The following is a 21,718-nucleotide window of genomic DNA, read 5'->3' as shown; positions in this document are numbered from 1 at the left end:
ATAGACTGTTACACAGTGACCACAGTGAGCCACACCATCTATCAGATCAACCTGTTGCATGTTTTGATGTGTGCAATGATCTAAAGTATTTCTTTATCCATTCCACTTCATCAACAGAAGAAAGAGACATAAGGTTTGAGATCTTTTCCATTAAATCAAAAGTAGTTTATTTAACTTTGCCTTCTCTGTATAACTTTATTATAATAAGACACTTCTCTGTTGTACATTGCTCCCATGAACTAAAAATGGCAACATTTGTTTGTGGGAATGTAAGTTGGGGTAGACAAACTTAGATACATACCAATATACATACATGTGTGTATATTACAGTTCCATTAATAAAAACATAAATGCTAAAAACAGTTTGAACCACTCCAGGTACCTCGGTAATGCTGGAAACAAAGTACAATCTTTGAGGTTTTTGTTTTTTTTACTTTTTCTTTTTTTCTGGAATACACCATTGTTTTTATTTTTAACATGGGTACATAACAATAATGCTCACATCAACATTAAGAGTTAAGGAGGGATGAAGGACTCTTTGAGCCAGTGTTAAGCGTACAGCTATCAATGTATAAACCAGTAACAGGCAAGGCAAGCTGCACCCAAAGGTGTGTGTGTGTACATGCTTCGAAGTCATAGTGAAAAATAAAAATATGTCCAACTTCATTCGCCTGCTGAAGAATGTGCTTCAATTCTACAAAAAGACTGGTGAACACCTCTACTGCATGTCCTTCATTGGGATGATGAGCATATACACACAGCTGAATGTATATATGTGGATGTTTTTAAGAAACAGTTACTACCATAATTATATTAGTTAAATCAAAGCAAGGGAGGGGGGCGGGGGGGCAGACAAGGCAGAAAGTGCTAACCCTTCTGGACCCCTGCCCCATCCCCAGCAAATACAGACACTGGAAAATGCACACATGCCACCCAATACACACACGCACACAAGTCATTGAATGCCCAACACACAACACCCCAGAGACGATCTGAAAATTGTTGTCAGTAAACAAACAAACCCCAACTTACAGCAGTGACAGAGGTGATAGAGATGAGTGATGGTTTGTTCATCTTGGGTGTCGTCTCTGGTAATTTTGCCATTTACGTGTGACACACACACACACACACTAAGTTTACAAGAGTTACCCACACCAACACTCCACGTCTGCATTTGTTGTTGGAAAAAAAAACCTGTGGTGACCTGCAGAGGGTGCTGCACAGAGTCACTGTCACCCACTTCTGCATTGTCCTGATTTCAATTCGTCTGAGCTACTGGTTTGCCACCATGTACTGACACAGCCTTCGCGAGAAAACACACACACACTTTGAAAAAGGTCTCCTCCAACAAGGAAGCTCCTGGTCGTAGTCCTGCTTGGTGTGAGGAGTCTCCACAAAAGCACAGAGAGTATGTGGCGGCACAAGCAGCAGGGGATGTAAAAGTACAATACTCAGTTTAGTTAGCCTTGTACTCTGGGCCCAGACAGAGTACCCGTCTTGTTGCATCACAAGTAACTTGCCCCAAGTAACATTAACACAAAAGAGAAAGAAAAAAACAGCAAACATGGACTTTTGTTTCACTAGGAAGTGCTTCTTAGAACATGTCAATAATCGGCTGAAGCATAAATTTGTATTAAAGTCAATTGATTCCATCATGACCTACATTTTCATTAAACAAATTTCCCCCCTAACAAGATTAAAATAATATTTCTCCTTGAGGGAGAAGAAAACGTAAGTTAGTGAGGAAATAATGGTTGTTAAAATAAAGCCATCACACTATTAATAGTCGTCATGCGGTAAACAAAATACATGAGTGTAAAACTCCTGTCCTTGGGAAACTTGGGATTTTTGCACTATGCAGGGATTCTGCAGCCAAGGAGGATGCTACGACAAGGCCCAGAACAAAAGAAGCATTTTTTCATAAAAAGGAACACCCAATACGATCTAATGAAATGTAAGAGCAGGTCAACATCTCAGCGAGAAAAAAAAAAAAAATCACACTGTCAAGTCGTGTGCAGCAAAGACATTTATATTAAAGACAAATCAGTACGAGTGTACGTGAGCACTGAGCAATAGTACTTGACTGGGTCTTATCACAGTAATCAGACAAGACGTTGCAGGACTCCAAAAAGTTGACCCAAAGAGGGATTTGGAAATTTAGTAAAAAGGTATTTTAATGACCTGCTTCGCTGAAGACGAAACACACAAACACACACCTCTGCCATTTGCCAGAGGTCACAGGTTGACTGACATGAGGCCAAAGAAACAAAACCTCTTATTGTTCTTGTTAAAAGTTGAATATGCATTTTTTCCCTTTGAAGGAAAGTAATGCACAACTGTACTACTGAATACGACCCAAGCCCAAAGTGTGGTATAAATACACACAGGACCATAAATATAAAAGTTTGCCCAATCCAAATATTTTTGCCAATTTAAACCCATATTCTCTTTATCGCACCAACAGGACCTGTATGTGTTCCATATGTTTTTTTAAGATGTCATATTTGTGCACGAGTGTGTAAAGACCTGCGTGAATGTATTCTGTGAAAACGACATGCACCTCCATTTTAGAACGTCATGCTTTCCAAATCCGACTATGGTCGAGGGCAGGGTAAAAAAGGGTACACGGGGTGAGGACTGAATAGAAAGCAAAATGGAGCCAACAGGGAAATTTACAATAACGGACGGTCAATCAGCTGACTGATGCAAAAGGGTAAGAGATGACTGAGGTGAGGTCAGCTAAGGTAAAAGTGAATACCATCTCCATGTACTGTACAACGCACTAAAGAGTTAAGAGATGCCAACAGGGAGTCATGAAACAATGATCAAAAGGGATAACAATGTAAGATGGTGGGGTCTTAATGAGGGTGGGCTATATCTGAAATGTTATTTATTCTGTCATTTCCTATTTTTCGGAGAACAGTTGCCACGCTTCTCCCCGCGGTTGCCACCTCCATTGCCAGGCCCACCTGAACCACCACCAGGAGGGCCACGTGGGCCTCGGCCTCCCCCTCCTCCCCCTCCTCCAGTGTTGACCCTCCGATTCTGTCGCTCCATGCCAGGACGCTGACTTGAGAAACTTCTCTTATTCATCAAGGGCTCTTTTCCAGTCATCTCACGCTCGACCACAACTCCTCCTCCTCCTCCTCTTCCCATATGGTGATGATGGTGAGATGGATACGACTTCCCCCCTCCTCCAATTCCACCTCCACCACCACCACCTCCTCCTCCACCACCTCCTCCACCACCTCCTCCTCCTCCTCCACCACCTCCTCCTCCTCCTCCCTCCCTGTCTCTGAACTCTGTGAAGTCGCTGCTCTCAGAGGCAGTCTCCCACTCCTCATTAGCCTGGTCTGAATTCTGGTTGGTGAAGTCGGGGGACTTTGCGCCATGGCTGTGGTGATGCTGGGGGTGGGTGGCCCCAGCATTCGCCTGGTTGTAGTGGTGATGGTGGTGACTGTTTGCATTACCAAGATGCCCTCCACCACTGTTGTTGTTGGTGGGTAGAGCAGCTTTGTGGTTTGCATTTTGGGAATTGCCCATGATGGGAGCAGGGGCTCCATTACTGTCCTGAACTGAATTCAAGGAAGGAGAGGAGGGCCTTCCGCCACCGATGACCCCCACTCCTCCATTGATTCGTGCAGCATTCTCTCGCTCCTTCAGTCTTCGAAAGCGGGGTGGTTTGTCCTGCTGGTGCTGAGAACGCCCATGACGGCGACGTCTAGGAGGTCGCTCAAACCCACTGGGGGGGAATCCACGGTTAGCAGGAAGAGGGAGTGTATCCTGCCCCCCAGAGTTTGAAAAGGGGCTGGTTGGAGCTTGCTGAGTCACAACCCCTCCATTTTCAGTAGAACCAAGAGTGGCAGGAGTTGTAGCAGGCAAAGATGGCTGAGGGGGATTGGTCCCCTGAATTTGAGTTTGACCTGCATTAGGAATCTTGTCCTTCTCTCCATTTCCTCCTCGGCTCAGGTCTTTGTGACCAGAGGTTTGTGGCGGGCCTTGCTGTTTCCGAGTTGAAGCTGATGCCTTGGATGACCCACCATGAGAGCCTGAGCCGTGTCCAACTCTGTGTGCCCCAGGAGGTCCTCCAAAATTGCAACTACTTCTGGAGACATTTCCTCCTCCACTACCTCCACCTCTGCCCCTCCTTGAGGGCACACCGCGAGGGGTGAACACCCGGGCCTGAGAACCTCTGGGTGGGGCAGATGACATGGTGCCACTGGTGGTGTTGGCATTATCAGGTCCATTCTTGGTACTGGTTTTCTGGTTGTCTTCCTTGTCCGAGTGACCAAGGTCACTTGCACCACTCTCACTGCCAGTCTCTGAACCTCTCTCTCTCCGCCTCTTGGGGATTTCCTCATACTCTGAACCCTCGCTACGAGTTTCGCTTCGGTTCCTGGCCCTGGCTGGGTTATGCTGTGACCGATCCTGACCATGCCTGCCACCAGTCCCCTCACCTTTGGACTCCTGGTTTTGGCCACCACCAACAGATGAACGGTAATCTCTGCCACTTCTGCCGCCCATTCTGCCTCGACTGCTACCAGCAGGCCCAGCACTGGCTGTATAGGTACCACGGTAACCACGTCCACGCCCATAAAACTCTCCCCCTCGTCCACGACTGCCTCTGCCACCTTTAGCAGAAACTCCATGATGGTGGGAGGTGCTGCCTCCTCTTTCAAAGGAGCGGTCTCTGTCCCTTCTTGAGGAGGACCCAGAAAAACCTGAGGAATTGGGGTCCACATCTTTGGGGCCTCTACCTGACCCTCCTCCACCACCTCCTGAGGATCGCTCTTTTCCTCCATTCCTGGATTTCGCTGTCTGGGCAGGATCATCTTTAGATGGAGGCAATGTGTTCTGGGGGTTGGAAGAGGATTCCTGCTTTATGGAGACCAGCTGTCCCCCATCATATTCTTTCTCTTTCCCAAAGCCTGGGTTTGTTTTATCTCCTCCTTCAATTTCACCTCCCTCTCTCTTCATGTCCTTCAGCACTGGCTTCTTGATGGGGCCAGCCCTCTTGTTGGCATTGCCGCCCCCTGTCTGGTTGGAGGATTTGTGGTCTGATGGAATGTTGGAGGAATCCTCTCCTCCACGGCAGTTGTTCCCACCTCCAGCATTGTTGGCCCTCCTGCCATGGGAGGAACTCCCTCCCATATTGCTGCTGCCAGGCCGAGGGCCCCACTGGGTCTCCGTCTTATGCTCGCGTCCCCCTCTTTGGTTTGATCTAGGGTGGGGATGCTGCTGCTGATGTGGAGTATGACTGCCATGTTGAATAGGAGGTGGACAGGAGGTTGCTGAGGAATGAGAACCATATGTTGGGCCTTGTTTCTCCTGTTTTACATGGCCAGTTCTGACAGCATTACCACTGTTACTCCTTTCGCCAACACTGTGCGCACTACCTGCCTCACCCTCTCTCTGAGATGAATGATGATGCTGGCCAACTTTGACACTCCCATCTTCCCTTGCAGAAGATGAGGAAGAGGATGAAGAGCAAGAAGATGAAAGGGATGGTTGGTGGAGAGGGGGAGAGGAGGCGGCCTTCTTATTAGCGCTCTCAACGACCCTTTCACGGTTAATCTCTGGTTTATGTGGGTGGAGAGGGAAGTGAGGCTGCTGAGGGTGATGAAGGTGAGAGTTCTCAACAGGAGGGTGGTCTGCACGACCATTTCTATCATAGTGTGGGTGAGGGGCTCCCCATATCTGGCCCTGTTGAGATCCTCGAGGAGGAACTTCATCCTGGTGGGTGAAGCCATGAGGCTGGTTTCCCCTTTCACCCACCCTCTGCTGCTGCTGCTGATGGGGGGGCACCCTAACACCCTGGTCGGGGAAGTTGCTGTAGTTGCCCCGTCCCCCCATGTAATGATGAGGATGGTGGCTGCCTCCTTGGATGCCCACTTGAGTGCTGACAGGAGGAGGGGTCTGATTGGTTGTCCCAGAGCTGGAGCTGGGCTGCTGAATGGGCCCCAATCCACCTTCCCGCATGCGGTGTGGAGGAGTGTCACTCCTGAAGGAGAAAAAAAAATAAATGATCACTAAGTTTAACTAAATGTAAAATACATTGTACCCCTCCCAACAAAAATATTTTCCACTGGCAATGAAAACATACCTAGGCCCTTTGGCCACATCTTCCTCCTCCAATGCCTGTTTCTGCCTTAGTGGGGAGGTTAGCCCACGACTCTCCCCTCCGCCAGGGAATACCTCTGGTCCCCAGGCCACTTTAGGATCCATAGGGGGGGTCCCACGGTGAGGATGCCCTGGATGCTGCGGTTGCCTGTCAAATGGCTCCGAACCTGATCCCCCTGAATCAGACCGCTCACGCCCTATGATCCCTGAGAACACAATTTTTATTTTTTATTTGTTTTAATACACTGTAACACACATCCACATTTGATGATTGATTATAGGGAAAACCAGACCTTTAAAAAACGTTGTTACCAGTGTGACTACAGTATTTAATTATTCATTCATCTTAAAAACATCCTCAGAACAGATCTCAGTGATAATGTCAGTCACTCACCAGTTGGGTGCATGCCAGCTGAATAGTATTCCATTGGTGGAGGGCGGCCTTGCATCATGCGTGGGTCCATGTAGGGCATCATCATCCAGCGGGGGTCGAAATTCATCGGCAAGGGTGGGGGTCGAACCATATTGCCAGGTTGATACATGGGTCCCGCCTGCTTGGGTCCAGGTCCTGGCTGGGGTGTTGAACCTGGTGAAGGTCCCTGTGGAGGCTGTGGCTGAGGGGACAACTGGCTTTGTGATGCCTGGCTGTGCTGCTGCTGCTGCTGCTGCTGCTGATGATGTTGCTGCTGCTGCCACTGCTGCTGCTGCTTCAGAAGCTGCTCCTAAAGAGAAATTTACATTAAAGAAATTGTAAGAATGTGCAAGTTCATAGTTCCTGGTGGGAGTTGGGCTGATTACACATCTCAAACAAAGTGCAAATTAGGATTCAACAACAATCGAACCTGCTGCTGCCGCTGAAATCGTGGTGGAAGAGACTTCTGGTATTTTGAGTATCCCTGGCCAGAAGGACCACCAGCTTGACGAACTGCTGCTCCTCCAATATTCTCAATCTTGGCCAGGTCAATTCCTCTTTCACCTCCACTGCCTGCACGGATGTGTGGACCACCCATGGTTTCTTCCTTAGTCTCTACTGGTAAAGGTACATCCAGTGTGAGCTGCTGTGGCTGCGACACAGCTGGCTGGGGAGACTGTTGGATATCTGAATCAGGAGAGAAAGGATCAAGAGGCAGAAAATAAGTCTCATCTTAAGGATCCAGTCATCGATCACATGTAGATGAGAAACTCACCTGCGTTGGACTCATAGCTGCTGTTACTGCTGGCTCGCTGTCTGTCTCCAACCCCAGGATTGGGCCCTGGCTGAACAACCAGAACTGGAGGCTCCTCTGGGTCCACACAAGGAGATGGGGGCTGGCTGATGTTGGGAGAGGATGCAGATGCTGAAATAGATGGGCTTGGGCTGCCTGCTGGGGCAGCAGTGGAGTTACCATCAAGGCTAGGGGTCTTACTACTGCTCACAGCAACTCCTGTACTGCTGCTGCCTTGCTGCTGAAGCTGCTTTTCATCCAGCCTCTTTAGCTTCTCGGCACAGGCTGCACGTCGCTCCTCCTCCATCCTACGTTCTTCCTCTTCACGGCGGCGACGTGCTCGCTCCACAGCAACAGAGATCTCAGAGGAGGACTGCTTCCTGCGCTGACGCCAAGATTCATCTTCATCATCCCCCTGGGCCCCATGCACAAGAACACCTGGCTGGGGATGAGAGGTGGGGCCTCCTGCTGCAGACTGATGCTGGGTTGCGCCAGGTTTCCCGGGGCCTAGAGACGCACCCTGGTTGTGGGGCCTGTCCTGATTAGTTAGAAAACAAAGACTGCACTGTAGTTTTGACTATGGACCAGGTGACATATTTGCATTCTTATTGAAGAAAAAATAGAGTCAGAATGACTTACACCTGTTGTAACAAAACTTAAAAAGGTCGAACCTAGGCGATATTTTTGTTTTTAAATCCAACTCAAACACCATTTGGAGGTGGTTTCAAATGCGACTCAAATCAGATTTTTGCAGATGTCAATTTTTATCTGAAACACAACATCAAAACTCATGACAGAAGTGCTGCATCTGTATCCTGGTCTCCATCTTCTTCTCTCCTTTTAATTCTTTTCATCCTCCTTTCTCTCCTACCTCAACAGGTCAAAGCAGACGACTGTGGAATTCTGGTTCTGTCAGATATTTCTTCCTGTTAAAAAGGAGTTACTCATTGTGTTCCTGTTGGGTTTCTCTATAATAATTCTAAGGTCCTTACCATATGTATGTTATGAATCGATGCTATACAAATAAAACTGAATTTCAATTTAATTCCTTGCTGCTCAGCAAAACCCACTCTGACTGCAGCAGGGAATACTGAAATATATATAAACCAGTCTCCTCCTTTGCAGAGGCTTGCTCAAGTTACAAACAAGTTTTGCACTGCATGTTGTCACGGTGACTGAAGAGCCAGATGATGCACATTCATTTTGTCTGCACCCATGTTAACGTGTGCACCTGTTATTACCAAAGCAACCCACCAATAGGTTGATTCTGTCTGGACACATATTTGATGTGAACACTTGAAATTAACCTGATAAAGTATCTGATTCAAGTAAAAAAAAAAAATTGCCTGCAGTCTGAACGTAGCCTGTGAGGCCCTTTTTTTTGGATGTCTACCTGTGGGTAAAAGTAGGGCCCTAGTCCAAGGAGCAGCACAGGTGGGTGAGAGGTCTGCTCCTTGGAGACCACCCAATCCAGGCCTGCGCCCCTATATACAGGCAGACAAAGTTAGCCATGCTCCACCACAACCAACTAGACCACCAAAACACGCATGCTAACACATTCTGCCCATGACTGAGTCTTTGCTAAACATTTTGCACAAGTGTCCTGTGCCGAGAGTTTCAACTTTACACCTTCTCTAAAGAGTGCAAGTCTAGTTTGTCAGGGCAACAGCTTTTAGCTACCTGGTAGTTAGTGGATGTTCCCTGGCCTCCCCTGCCACTACCTCCCTCCTCGGCCCCTCCTGGCTTACTAGAGGGAGGTTGGGGGCCATCGTCTGCATTAGCAGGAGGGGTACGGCAGGCATCTCCACTGCTGTCTGAGGCTCGGGAATGAGAGGTTGCAGGGGGAGCATCCTGCGACTTCGGCTGTTCACTAGATTAAAGAGAGGAAAACACTTAAAAATGTACTAGCAAGTGAATTTTTGCTACTTTCAGACCAAATGGAGTGTTTTCAGAAAACACACATACCACGAGTCATTTTCAACGGTCTCCTCTTCTGCCTCCTCTTCTCCTTCATCATCACTGAACTTCAATTTAGCAGAGTAATCAATCTCCTCATGAGCCCCTGGCAAAAAAAAAAACAGAGAAAGAAACATGTTTGTGCAACACATCCAAGGGTGCATTGGGCATATATTGATTGGATAAATCTAGAGATGCACCGATTCATCGGCCGGTGATCGGAATTGGCCAATTCTAGCGTGATCAGACATGTTCAATCTCCAAACACAACGCGAGGCTGGCTTTTGAGATTTTCACCTAAACCCGTTTCCATGTGAATGGCCTCTTAGTCATTGATTTAATTATTTGGCATTTTTTACACTGGACATTTTGGCAGGTTTTTTTTGCCGGCCAAATTCACGTGAAAACCGCCAAAAGAGGTCCGCGCTCTCCGACTCTGGTACGGTAGATAGTTGATGAGGCATGTATGCATGTATGCGTGGGAAGGAGTCTCCATAGCTCTATGGGAGTCAAGAAATGTTTAATTATTAGCTATTTTTGCATCTAAAAAAATAATAATATAAATAAATAAATGACCATTTCTGACCTGCCCAGCCCTCATCGTTATCATGGTCCAGCTCATCAAGCTCCTTCAGGTCATCCTGCTTTAGGATGCAGGGTCGCTTCACCACATCTCCCCCATTGTCGCGTGGGCCACCCTGAGGCCTGCTGTCAGGACTACCTTGTCCACGAGAGAACCTGACAGAAGGGAAAAGGCTGTTGTAAGTGATATGCAGAGGAACAAAAAAAATGGCATGTCATGAGTTTTGAGCAGGCAAAAAAGTAGCATAATCATTTTTACATAAACAAAAGGAACAAACCTGGAAGCAGGCCCTTCCCCAGGTGGCGGGAACCTGTAGGGCCCCTGAGGGCCATAGGGGCCAGGGAAGGGCAGGTATGGAGGATACATCTTGTGAGAAACAAAAGATCAGACTAAGGTCAGACACCAATTATTTTACATTTGGGTGAGACCAGAGAGAAATGAGAGGAGACTTACAAAAGGAGGTATGATCCCCCGGTACTGGGGGAACCCAGGTCCCACAGGGGGCTGGGGCAGAGGCAAGGCGGGGCTGCCTGCAGGAGGATTCCTAGGTGGCCCGAGGGTCTGGGAGTTCAGAGGGGGGACCCCAGCTGCCCCATCCATCACCAACACCCCATCGCTGCCACCCTCCACTGCACCCTCCCCTGCCATGGTGGGTGCCAGAGCTCGGCCCCCACCGTCCCGCCAACTTGTAACGTCTGGGGAAAAAACAAACTCCATTTAGCTAGCACTACAAAACAAGGCAATTCAGCTCAAAGTGCTTCACATGTCAACTGGCATACAGGCATACTGAGATACGGTGGGTATTATGCATTTGAAACAGTAAGGTAGTTGGAACAGGAGATACAGGAGAAAAAATTGTAACTCTTAAAAAGGTGCAATTCATAACAGAAAGATTAGAAAGTGAATAAGCAACAAAAAATAAAATAAAGAAGTACTATAAGCAGCGAAGAATAAGATGAATTAGAACACGATTAAATAATAAGTGCAGTTGGTGAAAGGGCAAAATTTGTGTCGGGTCCTAAAATTAGACGCAGTTCAAATAAATAATAAAGGTGAGGTAAAAGCCAGGGTGAAGAGGTAGGTCTTAAGAATATGTCTCTGCTGCCCAATTCTAAAACAATAAGTGCTGTTATGGTGTTAATGCATGACACGTTTCCATGATGACTGACCGGAAAAAGACACGTGTGACGTCATGGAGTCCAGGCACCGCTTACCAGTAAGCTCCGTTAGCTGCATTAGCTCCTTTTAGCGCCGTTAGCAGGCCTACAGTGGAACTGGAGCGGTCTGTTTATTAAATGAAAAGAGCAGCACTACAAATAACCAGTGTACCTGTGTACTGCGTATGTGTGCCTCTGTTTTTAAAGTTTAGCATTACTTTAGAGACTCTTTAACAATCAGGCGTGAGAAACATGCGTCTTTTTCCGGTCATTTGTCATGGAAACACATTATGCGTCAACGTTGACGCCATTAACGTGCCCTGCATCTAAAAGGAAGCCAGTGCAATCTTTTTAAGATCGATGTAATGTGCACTCTCTTTCTGGACCTAGTCATCACATGGTATGAAGTAGCTGTAGCTGATGATATTCCTCTTGGGGAGACCAGAATGAAGAGCATTACAGCAATCAAGTCTACCAGTAATAAAAGCATAAATGGATGTCTATGTGAAAACAGTCAGTAAGGTTTATGAGCATTAATGGTACAGGACCGGAGATTAAATACCCAATAAAAATGTTTTAGTTTAGCGACAACTACAAACTGAACTAGTAATGATCAATAATGGTAATTTATTGGAAATTAATTACACATCACGTACTCTGGGGGCGGAGGCTTGGTCCGGGCCCATACCACTGATCTGCAGTGCCCTGTTCTTTGCCAGCTCTGTCCTGGTCGCCAGCCGCCTGCAGGGTGGGAAATTCCTCGCGAGAGAATGGCGACGGTAGGTTTGATACCTTTCCACCTGTAAAACAGTTTAAAGAAAGAAAAAAAAAAGGTAAATGATATGTGCAAAAACCTCCATCTTATGACATACATTCAAGAGGGAAGACGCACCATCCCCTTGTGTTCCATGTGTAACACTGGCCTGTGCCCAGGACCTTGCCCCTACGGCCTGGGTTGAAGCTGGGGCCAGAGGCTGAGACAAACAAACATCATGTTACCTGCAATGTTATTAAACCAGACTATGACTTTCATTTAGGTTATTGTGACTTTTGGTACCTCTGAAGCTGGTGGGGTTCTCGGGCGGGTCGGTGCAGGTGTCTGTGAAGCCAGAGGCTGCTGCGATTCCGGCTGCGGTGCCGACGACGCATCGGTACTAAAGGATAGATAAGACCAAGAGATATTTTCAACACTTTTTTTATTTAAACAACACTTTTTGTTCGAGGTTTAAGTCTGGTTACCTCTTTGGGTCTGCTTGTTCCTGTTTGCTTGCCCATCCTGTGCCGTCTTTGGGAACGAGCGAGACGTTAGGGTCGTTGCCTTTGTTCTCTGCCTTCAGACTGGGCAGGTTGGCAGGGGGTGGCATACGCCGTGCGGAGGCAACTTTACCAAGAGACTGCAGGCCATGGCGGGGGGGAACTGACATGGGGAAGAGAAACAATTCAAGTATTAGGGGATATCTTTTTTTAAAGAGATTTTAAAAAGACAGACCATTCTACATCAATACAGTGACAGCACATAATCGATGCAAGCCCTCTCCCCAAGGTAAGGCCGTCTTGAAACAGACATTGGCAAACCGTTATGAGAGTCAGCATGTTTAGTAGAAGGCAAATAATATATATATATCGTTAACCTATTATATATAATAGGTTAACGAGCTAGTTTTGTTGATACAATTCAATTTCCTTATCCAGTTTGACGTAATTGGCAAAGCAGAGCGTTCTTCTTCTCTGCTTCCCTGCGGGATGTAAACAGCGAGCAACACTGCCCCCAGTGCTTCCTGTAGCTAGTTCTGGAGAGCGCGGGTGTGTTTGGTTGTGTTTGTTTACACTGCAGTTCCAGCTGAGGTTGAAGCGGCCGGTGTGCGATTTACAATAACACGACTCGTCGACGCTTAAATGTACACATTCGGTTCACTGAATTTGGATATCTGCCGATACTATTCCGATATGGATGCTCTGTTTGCTTTAATATTATTACCATCATTGTTGATTATATATGAGGCTATAATAAACTCCTGTGTAAATACAACTTTATTTACTGTGGGCGGAGTCTCTCTTTCTTCCTCTATCGGAGGAGCTGATTTTCCTGATTAACTCCTGGTCAATAATGCTCGCCTGCTAGCTGGCTGTAAACTATGGAATACTCCGCGTCTCATTGAGACACGGCTCAGTTCAGGAAATACATTCCATGTTTTGCAGCCAAATATCAGAACAGTCAGGGAATCTCTTGTGGAGACATTTCAGCAGAAATTAAAGCACAGACATATCGGATCGGAGATCTCTACAGTTGTATCGGAAATTTCTGATCTGTCAATTATGTCTGTATCAGAACCTGATACCGATACTGGATTGGATCAGCCCCGTCCCAAGTACACAGGGGTTGAGGTTTTTTTTAGATCAAGGTGGCAAAGGCTGTAGAACCTGGGTGACTTGCGCAGCATGCCAAGTGTGGAATGAGTGTTTTAGAGTGTATTGAGTGAAAAACTATGATTTGACCAATGAAAATCTTTGAAATTTCACACCAAGGGGGATCAAAAATAGAAAAAAAAACATAATAGTATTTATTTTACCTATTCTTATTAGGCTATACCTGTATATATTCACTAACTTAGTAACACTTGTAACTCATTCTCCACTCCATCATGCTCATATGGTTGGGTTAGATCGTTTAGCCGATGCTGTGAACCGAGTGGTACGTTTGATAGTGCATTCAAGGACCTCGGCAGGGTGTGAATACACATGTGCGGCAATTATAAACAATGAAAGAAACATGCACAGAGGGATGAACCCAGTTCCATCAGTGAAAACAGCTGCTTCAGTTTTCATTCACTAACTTAATCAACACAGGACGTGTTTGTCTCGTCTCCGTCTCGTGTGTTGTTATTGTGGCGACTGAGAACTTTAATGCCTTCACCTTTGTCTTGTTGCATGTTGTAACGGTCTGTTTGGAGCACTGGAGTTTAAGCCTCGCATGTGATGCAAATGCTTGCGACATACGACGCATGTGAGGTTCTCACGGTTCCCCGTCCACACTATACAGTCCACTGCTCATATTTCTATTGTGTCAAGACTGTTGGAAAAATCGTTTTCTGTTCTTTTTCAACCAAGGTGGTGGCCAAAATCCCCAGGCGGCCTGTCTTTGCCTTAGACAGGCAGGGAAAGCCCCGACACCGACGACTACACACCATTACAGCAAGATGTTTCAAATTGAACTGCAATGACTTTTAAGCCACACTGTCCAGCCCTAGACAAGCCTGTCAAATCTAAAAAGTGAAGTTGAGCTGAACCTAACCTAATTTAATTTTTGAGGTTAAGAAGCACAGCACTGCATAGCCATGCAGTGGCCAAGGGGAAATGTAGGAGGAATCTTGTAGTTAGGAAAGGGGGACAGCTGCTTCGATCTCATGGGGAGCTTCTGAATAAAACATAAAACAAACAACAACAAAAGTAAAATTGTGTCCACAAGTAAGCCTCTGTCTCGGGTCGGGTCCAGCGAATCCGAGTCTCAGCAGATATGTCAAGACTTGAGAGCCATTCACTGTGCAGACTGTGCATTTTTCTTTAAATATGGCGACATGAATAATGTCTTTCTTTCAGCAAAAGACAGGCGTTAGTGCCGAAAAGTAATGATGATTACTGAAAAATATTATCAGTATCAGCAAAAGCAGGTTGGCGAGCAGTTGAGTGATACAGTACATCATACACTTCGAAGTCAGCAACAGAGCTATTAGGGAGACGGTAGACTAATGCATACGAGTTGCAGTACTCGTGGCAGGACACAACACAGACCAAAAAATACAATCACAAAACCAATGGGAAAATCCAACACGGACAAAGCAGATCTGTTTTCTTCAAGTACATCTGATAACTTAAGCCCAATTTATACTCCTACGTAATAGCCTCCTGTTGGATAGCCTCTGCGGCGTCTCCCATTGCACAAAATATTTTGTCCGTCACTCCGTCAAGGGACAACGGAGACGGCAAGAGCTGCGATTGGTCCTCAGGACAGGCAGAGATAATGCTGCTCTGTGTCGGCCACTGTGCGCACCGAGCGTCCACAGAGGCGGAGCTGATCACCGCCGACAGCGTCGCTGCCAAACTATAAATACGTCATATCTTAATACACACAGCACATGTTTAGACTCTAAACGGCCAATTTCTCACCTCAAAATGATCTTAAAACTGCATTCCAGGACACAGAAAACTGAGAAACGGCCACTGTTTCAACAATAGAAGTCTTTCGCTCTCGGACACGATTGCTCACAGTAGTTAAAAGCACAACAACCTTGCGTAGCGACCCCTACTGATCGGGCGGGAAATTGCAGTGCCTATCCGTCACCACAACGCAGAAGTATGAAGGCTCGAGGGGTCTCCGTGGTTACGCAGTCAGATAACGCATTACGCAGTCGGAGAAGTATAATGTGGCCTTTACAGGACATGCTGTACATGGTGGCAAAACAAAATCATCTGGCAGATTTAAACAGAGCCAAAACCCCATAAATAACACTAATATCATGAGTTAAAACAGTCAGAAAACCTGATACGCATCATCCCAATGGAAGCTTGGACATGACTTAACCAAGTTACTCACCAACAGGCTTTTGTGTTTCAAGGCTCTTTCCTTTGTATGTATCAAACAGGTTGAGAGACGCATACTTGGTTTTGCCTTCCTTCCCCTTTGCAGTTTGCCCAGAGCGCTCTGACATTGCGCTGTCCGCTCATCGAGTATGGTGAGCCCTGAGACTGGAGAGGAAAAGACGAACACAAATTACAGAGAGGTCAAAGCAAATTCAAAACAACTTGTTAGTTTTTTACTTAGTTTCTGGTGGACCTAAAATAATATCCCAGTAACATTTTGCTGACTGATGTATCTTATATGGAGGCGTGAATCTTTTAGAATCTCACCATCATATTCCAATTCCTTGGTTTAGGATTTAATTTAAATTCAATCCCATTCAAAATATTTGTTTTATTAAAAATTGATTCAGTACATAGATCTGCAAATTTGAGGGTCTGCTATGTTGTGCTAAGAAAAGAAATCCTGCAGCTTTACAGTAAGTGTGCAGGTATTCTAAACCCAGGATTAAGTTGTTTATCCTTTTTAAAGAGCACATTAGCTGGGGCAGATTCAGCATTAGGCCAGTAAAAACTAAATTAAAAACCATTGAATGTGAGCAGCCCCAGGACAGTGCATGACTAGACCCACAAAAAAACGTGGTAGAAAAGATATGGAAAAGCAGGCCCATGGTTCCTATGGCAACAGATTATAAATGATATTCTTCTATGCTTTGCCTTGAGAGTGTGTTGGCTCCATGGAAACAGCAAGGCATTTAGCTTGAACTCTTCACATCAATAAAACACACTGCACTGACATCTGTTAAGTTTACAAAGGTAATGGCTGCATCTAGAAGGCTTAATTGCTGCCCCAAACTCCACCCAACAACAACACCCGTTGGGCACAATTAGTGAGAGGAGAGAAATTAAAATGAAATCATATCGTTGAAGTGGGTAAATGACACGAGTCAGTCCATTTCATCACTGGCTTGAAAGATTATTAGAAATAAACAAAGACATTTGAAGAAACACCTCTTGAGTACATTTTCTTGTAATTAAATGATCATTGTGTGTTTATTTTGTAAAAGAAATAAGTGATAGCTGCTCCGTTCATTTTCACTACATCGGAACAACAAATAAAACCAGTACAATGAATGACAAGATCGAATATGAAACCACAATTAAAATTACTGCCAAGGGACAAATATTAAAAACAACTGCACCATGCCTGAACAAAGTCCTTGCAGAAACGAAACAACAAACGACTTGAAGGGACGACTACCTGGTGCGCAGTGTGCTGTGCCTCAACAGCTAGAAGAGATTAGAAAATTAGGTCATGGGATGGTTGATCGACTACATGCTGTATTGCGATTACCGGGGGCCAGCAGCTACACAGCCAGACCATAGAATACAGCAACACAAACACACCATATAGAGGTCTACCAATTAGAGCTACACAGTATAATGAAACCTGGCCACTACCATCAGTGACATCAAAAGGCACAACATTCATATTGCAAAAAAGACATTGCTGATGAAGCTTGAGCTGCAATAAATGTATATGATATGTCATTATATCATTTTATTTGGCCAATAACTAACATTACATTTAGCTCTCCTCTGTATCTGTGTATATTTCAGAAAGTGCCCACAGGTACACAGAAATGTTTCCTTAACGATATGTTTTTCTAACATTACAACATTTTTGTTAACATCAGTAAAATTTTGTGGTAAAATTTGTTACATGAATCCTCTGGATCACAGTTGCACAGTTATTTGTGCCCATTTAGTGAACCCATATGGAACTAAATAAAGTTAGAGTGTGGTTTAAAAAGCATATGTACAATCACCACAATATATTATATATAACACAATATTACTGTGGTAACTTAATGATAATGGTGTCTAAATGTTCACATTGTACCTGGTCTAGTATATGCTAACTGCGAACCCAAAGCAGAAACACTAACATTGTATACTATGGTATTTATTGATCACAAGTGATACATATTTAAAGATAGTTCATGTTCTCCTAATGTCGTGCAGCCTGATTATACACCCAAGATAATACTATCAACAATAACTACCTACACCTGGATAATAATACAGTGGTATAACCATGTGAAAAGAAAGCAACGACTGAAACAAGGGCATGAAACACAGATTGAGCACACGCTGCTGCTAAGGTTTTTAAATAAAACACGTCTTTGCTGAGAGGCTAACAGACTAGCAGGCTAACTGGGCCTCAGTGGTGGCATTGGGAGGGGGGATGCGTTCATGGTTCATTATCAATATCAATAATTTGCAATGCCATTTGCTGATGTTTTGGCTCTCCGTTTAAAGGGAGCCGGGTTGTTATCAGTTAAGCATAATGACAGTGCGGTAAAAAGGTCAAAACAAAAGCATACATTATATGCGTTTTTTGCTCACAGGACAACGCAGGAAAATATTTTATTAGAACAAAACAAAATGGCGCTGGAGGCAGGCCCGATGCATAGTAACGTTAATACAGGGCAGTGGTATAGCAATCCAAACTCTTCAACAGCAAACTCGTCTATTAAAGCGTCAAACAGAATAGCTGATAGTAGTAGAAGGTAAACGTAAACACTACACAGACAAATACGAGGTCATTTACGGTCTGTGTGTCGCACACCGACGGCACAGCTAAAGGCCTAGCTTCCTTGCTAAAGCCCAATCTCTACCGCTAGCTACATGCGTATAGCATTAAATCACCAACAGTCAAACGATATGATATATTTACACCAATGTAACTTGGTGACAAAACACCAAATAACATCCCTGGATAGTTCACAATAAGATTCGATACAACCAAATGTACGAGATAAATAGTAGTCGGGCTTGCCTAGCGTGCTAGGGCAGCCACCTCACATAGGATAGCAACAACAGCTGGGGAAATAAAGAGTGATCCACTAAATATCTCTCTGCAGCCCACTCCGTGTCCCTCTCCAATAGCAAGTATACATTCATTGAGATGTGAAGTGACACGTCGGAGTTTACACGAACGTGTAAAAATATCCCGGGGCACTGACCTGGTCTTGTCCCGACTTGTCTTGAGGTTCTAGCGCAGATTGAGCTTTAGCTCTGCTGCTATAACGTAGCTTTTCTAGCAAATGACCCAGCTAGCTAAGCAACGCTCTCCCCTCCCCTGCATGGTCACATAGAAATGGACATTACAGCAAAACACACTCACTTCAACACGGACACGACTGTGGTTTAGACAAAGACGGTGATCGCCTTACTTGCAAGTCTGTTCCTTTTTCACAAAAAATAAATGAAAAGGGGGAAAAGAAAAATGTGATCGTTGAATCGGTCTAATGCCGAACGAGCCGTCAACGGCTACTGAGGAGTTGGAGAGAGCGGCGCTGGGGACCTCTACTGTACGAAAGAGTTCAAAGATTCTTCTAAAGGCTCTTCTAAATGTTCTTTTAAAGGTTCTTCTAAAGGTTCTTCTACAAGTTTTTCTAAATGTTCTTCTAAATGTTCTTCGAATGTTCTTCTAAATTTTATTCTAATGTTCTTCTAAATGCTCTTCCAAAGGTTCTTTAGATTTACTTTAAAAAGGAGATACAATTATAAACATTAACAAAATGGGTCAATGATAAATAGCAGATTTCAAGTAGAAAATGTGATATATCCACTGCAATAGTGGTGCATGAATTGCCGATTATTTTAACAATAATAATAATAAAATCACTTAGTGTTATTTTATATATATAAAAGTATATATTATATTATATATAATGAAAAAAAATGTTCAGCTTCTATATTTTAGGTTTATTTGCACCCAAGAAAACCTAAACGGAGTGTATTATTCTAATATGAATATTATAATTTTCTGTTTTTTCACCTTCTGTTTATGGATGGCCTGATACCACTTTTGCGTGTCCAATACTAGAGCAGTGTTACTCATTGCAGCCCCCAGGCCTCCATCAGTGGTAAAATAACAGCTATGATAATGATTGATAAAAGTAGGATGAGCAGCTGTGCGTTCATTACACAAGATGGCAGTATTGCCAGAAACCTGCTCAGACCTACACTATTGTACCCTATTGTACAGCGCACTACACCATATGCATGCATTTTTTTCCACCGAGTATTCAGGATTTTACTAAAGTTAACTGATGTTGCTAAAAGGGGAACTGGCAAAAAAACTGGCAACCCTGCACTTTTCCAAACAACCCACTCAACATTCAATGAAAAATGGGGCAGCACATTGCCTCACTTTGTGGGCAGCAAAAGCTCATCAATAGAACAACTTCTAAAATAGTAGAAATAGTAAAAGACTGTTGTTTGGCTTCAGCAGACATACTTTTCAACAAGGAAGCAATCATAAAACAAATAAAGGGATGACAATTAGGGCTGGGTATGATTCAGATTTCCATTCTCAAGATTCAGAATCGATTATCACAATTCGATCCGATCTTGATTCGGGTTAGTGTTATTAAAACCATTTTTTGGAGCTGTTACCTGAAAACATGACTGAATAGTTATGCAACATATTAATATTAGTATTACATTGACATTCAGCAGTAAATGAATGAAGTATTGGTAGTTAAAGATAGCTGTAAGGACCGATTCCCCCTCCCACAATGTTGATACAAACATGCTGTGGGCCAGAATTACCAAACAGATCCAGGGCAGAGGTATACCTGCAGCAATGGACTGCTATTGGGACACTAACCTGGTGCATTATTAAAAATATGACATCAAGAATTCACCCAAAAAGTCCTGCACTTCTGAAAAATAAAGACATTCTGTAAACAGAGGATACTGATTTCAAAATAACGGTCAGTACTGTATGTAAATAAGAATCAATCAAAAGGTCTCTTTCAATGCCTTTAAAGTGCGAACATGTAAACATTTTAAACTTCAGCTATAAATAGAAAGGCCTATTAAAGTGCAAGCAAAAATAAACTGGAAATGAAACTTAACTTCAGACAGACTGTCGACTGTCATCACTTGGGAATCTTAAGATTCTTCTGCAAGAAAAGTAGTTAATTAACACACCCTGGGGTAAGGCAGCTTCTTTTAGCGGTGATGGTGACACCTGCGCTTGAAAAGACCCTCTCAGATGTGACGTGAAGGTCTATGGCTTGGGGTTAGGTGCAGGGGGCTGGGGTTCCACCTCTTCCTCCACTCCATCAACTTCATCATCAGCACCATCTTGCTGTGTGAGAGAGAAGAGAAAGAGAATTTGTATTTACAATGTACAATTTAAATCAAATTATACCATCACAGGAGGATAATAGTATTTTCTTTCATAATTATGTTTCATTTAACATTATTATTATTAAAGAAAGGGAGCCTGGTCATCTCCTTCAGCAGCAGGGCATGCAGGGGTGGGATCACTGAGAGAGTCGGGGACCTTTCTTCTGACATGGCTTGAGTGGCTGTCTTCATCGGCTTCAGAGCTCTGACCACATCTTCTGCATCCGTCATGTCTTCCTCTCTCAGGCTGCAGTCTGCTCAGATCCTTTTCATTTCTGCAGCAGAGATTGCAGGTTGCTGCTCCAGAAAGTGTTCAAGCATTTCCAGTGCACTGTTCCACCGGGTCACGACATCGGTTGTGAGCTTGTGTGCTTTCAGCTGCAGTAGCTTCTGCTTTTGAGGATGCGGGTGGCTGTCGTACTGCGATGAAAGAACTTTGCACAACGTGTCTCACTCTGCCAAGCAGGCGTGCAATATTGGGGAGTTTGAGACTTGCTAACTGTAGAATATAAAGAGTATGGACAAGTTTGTCCTCACAAGACATTGGGGCATTTTGGATCAGACAGATATCTGAAAATGATAGGAAAACACCCAGATCTGGTCTGTGCCAGTGAGGACATCCGGAGACAATTCAACATGGCTTACTAAAAAAGCAAAGCAATATCTTGGGGTCACTCTAACACAAAACAATGATGATTTATATGAAGCCAATTACGTCAAACTGGATAAGTAAATTAAGAGCGATTTGGACAGGTGGGATATCCTTCCATTAGACATTGGTTCACAAATAGAAACCATAAAAATGAGCGTTCTACCTCGACTTCTTTACCTGTTTCAGTCATTAGCCATTGAGCTACCGGAAAAACAATTCACTGTTGGACAAAAACATTTCAAGATTTATATGGCATGGTCAC

The 21,718-nt window shown here is 44.5% G+C and overlaps 1 protein-coding gene across 1 annotated transcript; it reads right to left on the bottom strand.

Annotated features, from left to right (window-relative positions):
• Nucleotides 1-214: 214 nt before the first annotated feature.
• prrc2a (proline-rich coiled-coil 2A) lies at nt 215-18,924 on the bottom strand. The gene is made up of 16 exons (XM_083900015.1): nt 18,836-18,924; nt 15,613-15,764; nt 12,261-12,438; nt 12,079-12,175; nt 11,914-11,995; nt 11,678-11,821; nt 10,318-10,559; nt 10,142-10,230; nt 9,868-10,019; nt 9,291-9,387; nt 9,006-9,195; nt 7,308-7,863; nt 6,963-7,219; nt 6,515-6,842; nt 6,104-6,326; nt 215-6,001 (listed from the first exon to the last, which is right to left on the bottom strand). The coding sequence occupies exons 2-16, from the start codon at nt 15,725-15,727 to the stop codon at nt 2,899-2,901; spliced, it is 5,853 nt and encodes a 1,950-aa protein (XP_083756141.1). The 5' UTR covers nt 15,728-15,764; nt 18,836-18,924; the 3' UTR covers nt 215-2,898.
• Nucleotides 18,925-21,718: the final 2,794 nt, after the last annotated feature.

This window comes from Microchirus variegatus, assembly GCF_963457635.1.
Source record: "Microchirus variegatus genome assembly, chromosome: 13".
NCBI classification, from domain to species: domain Eukaryota; kingdom Metazoa; phylum Chordata; class Actinopteri; order Pleuronectiformes; family Soleidae; genus Microchirus; species Microchirus variegatus.
This window is presented reverse-complemented; position numbering and strand designations above follow the sequence as displayed.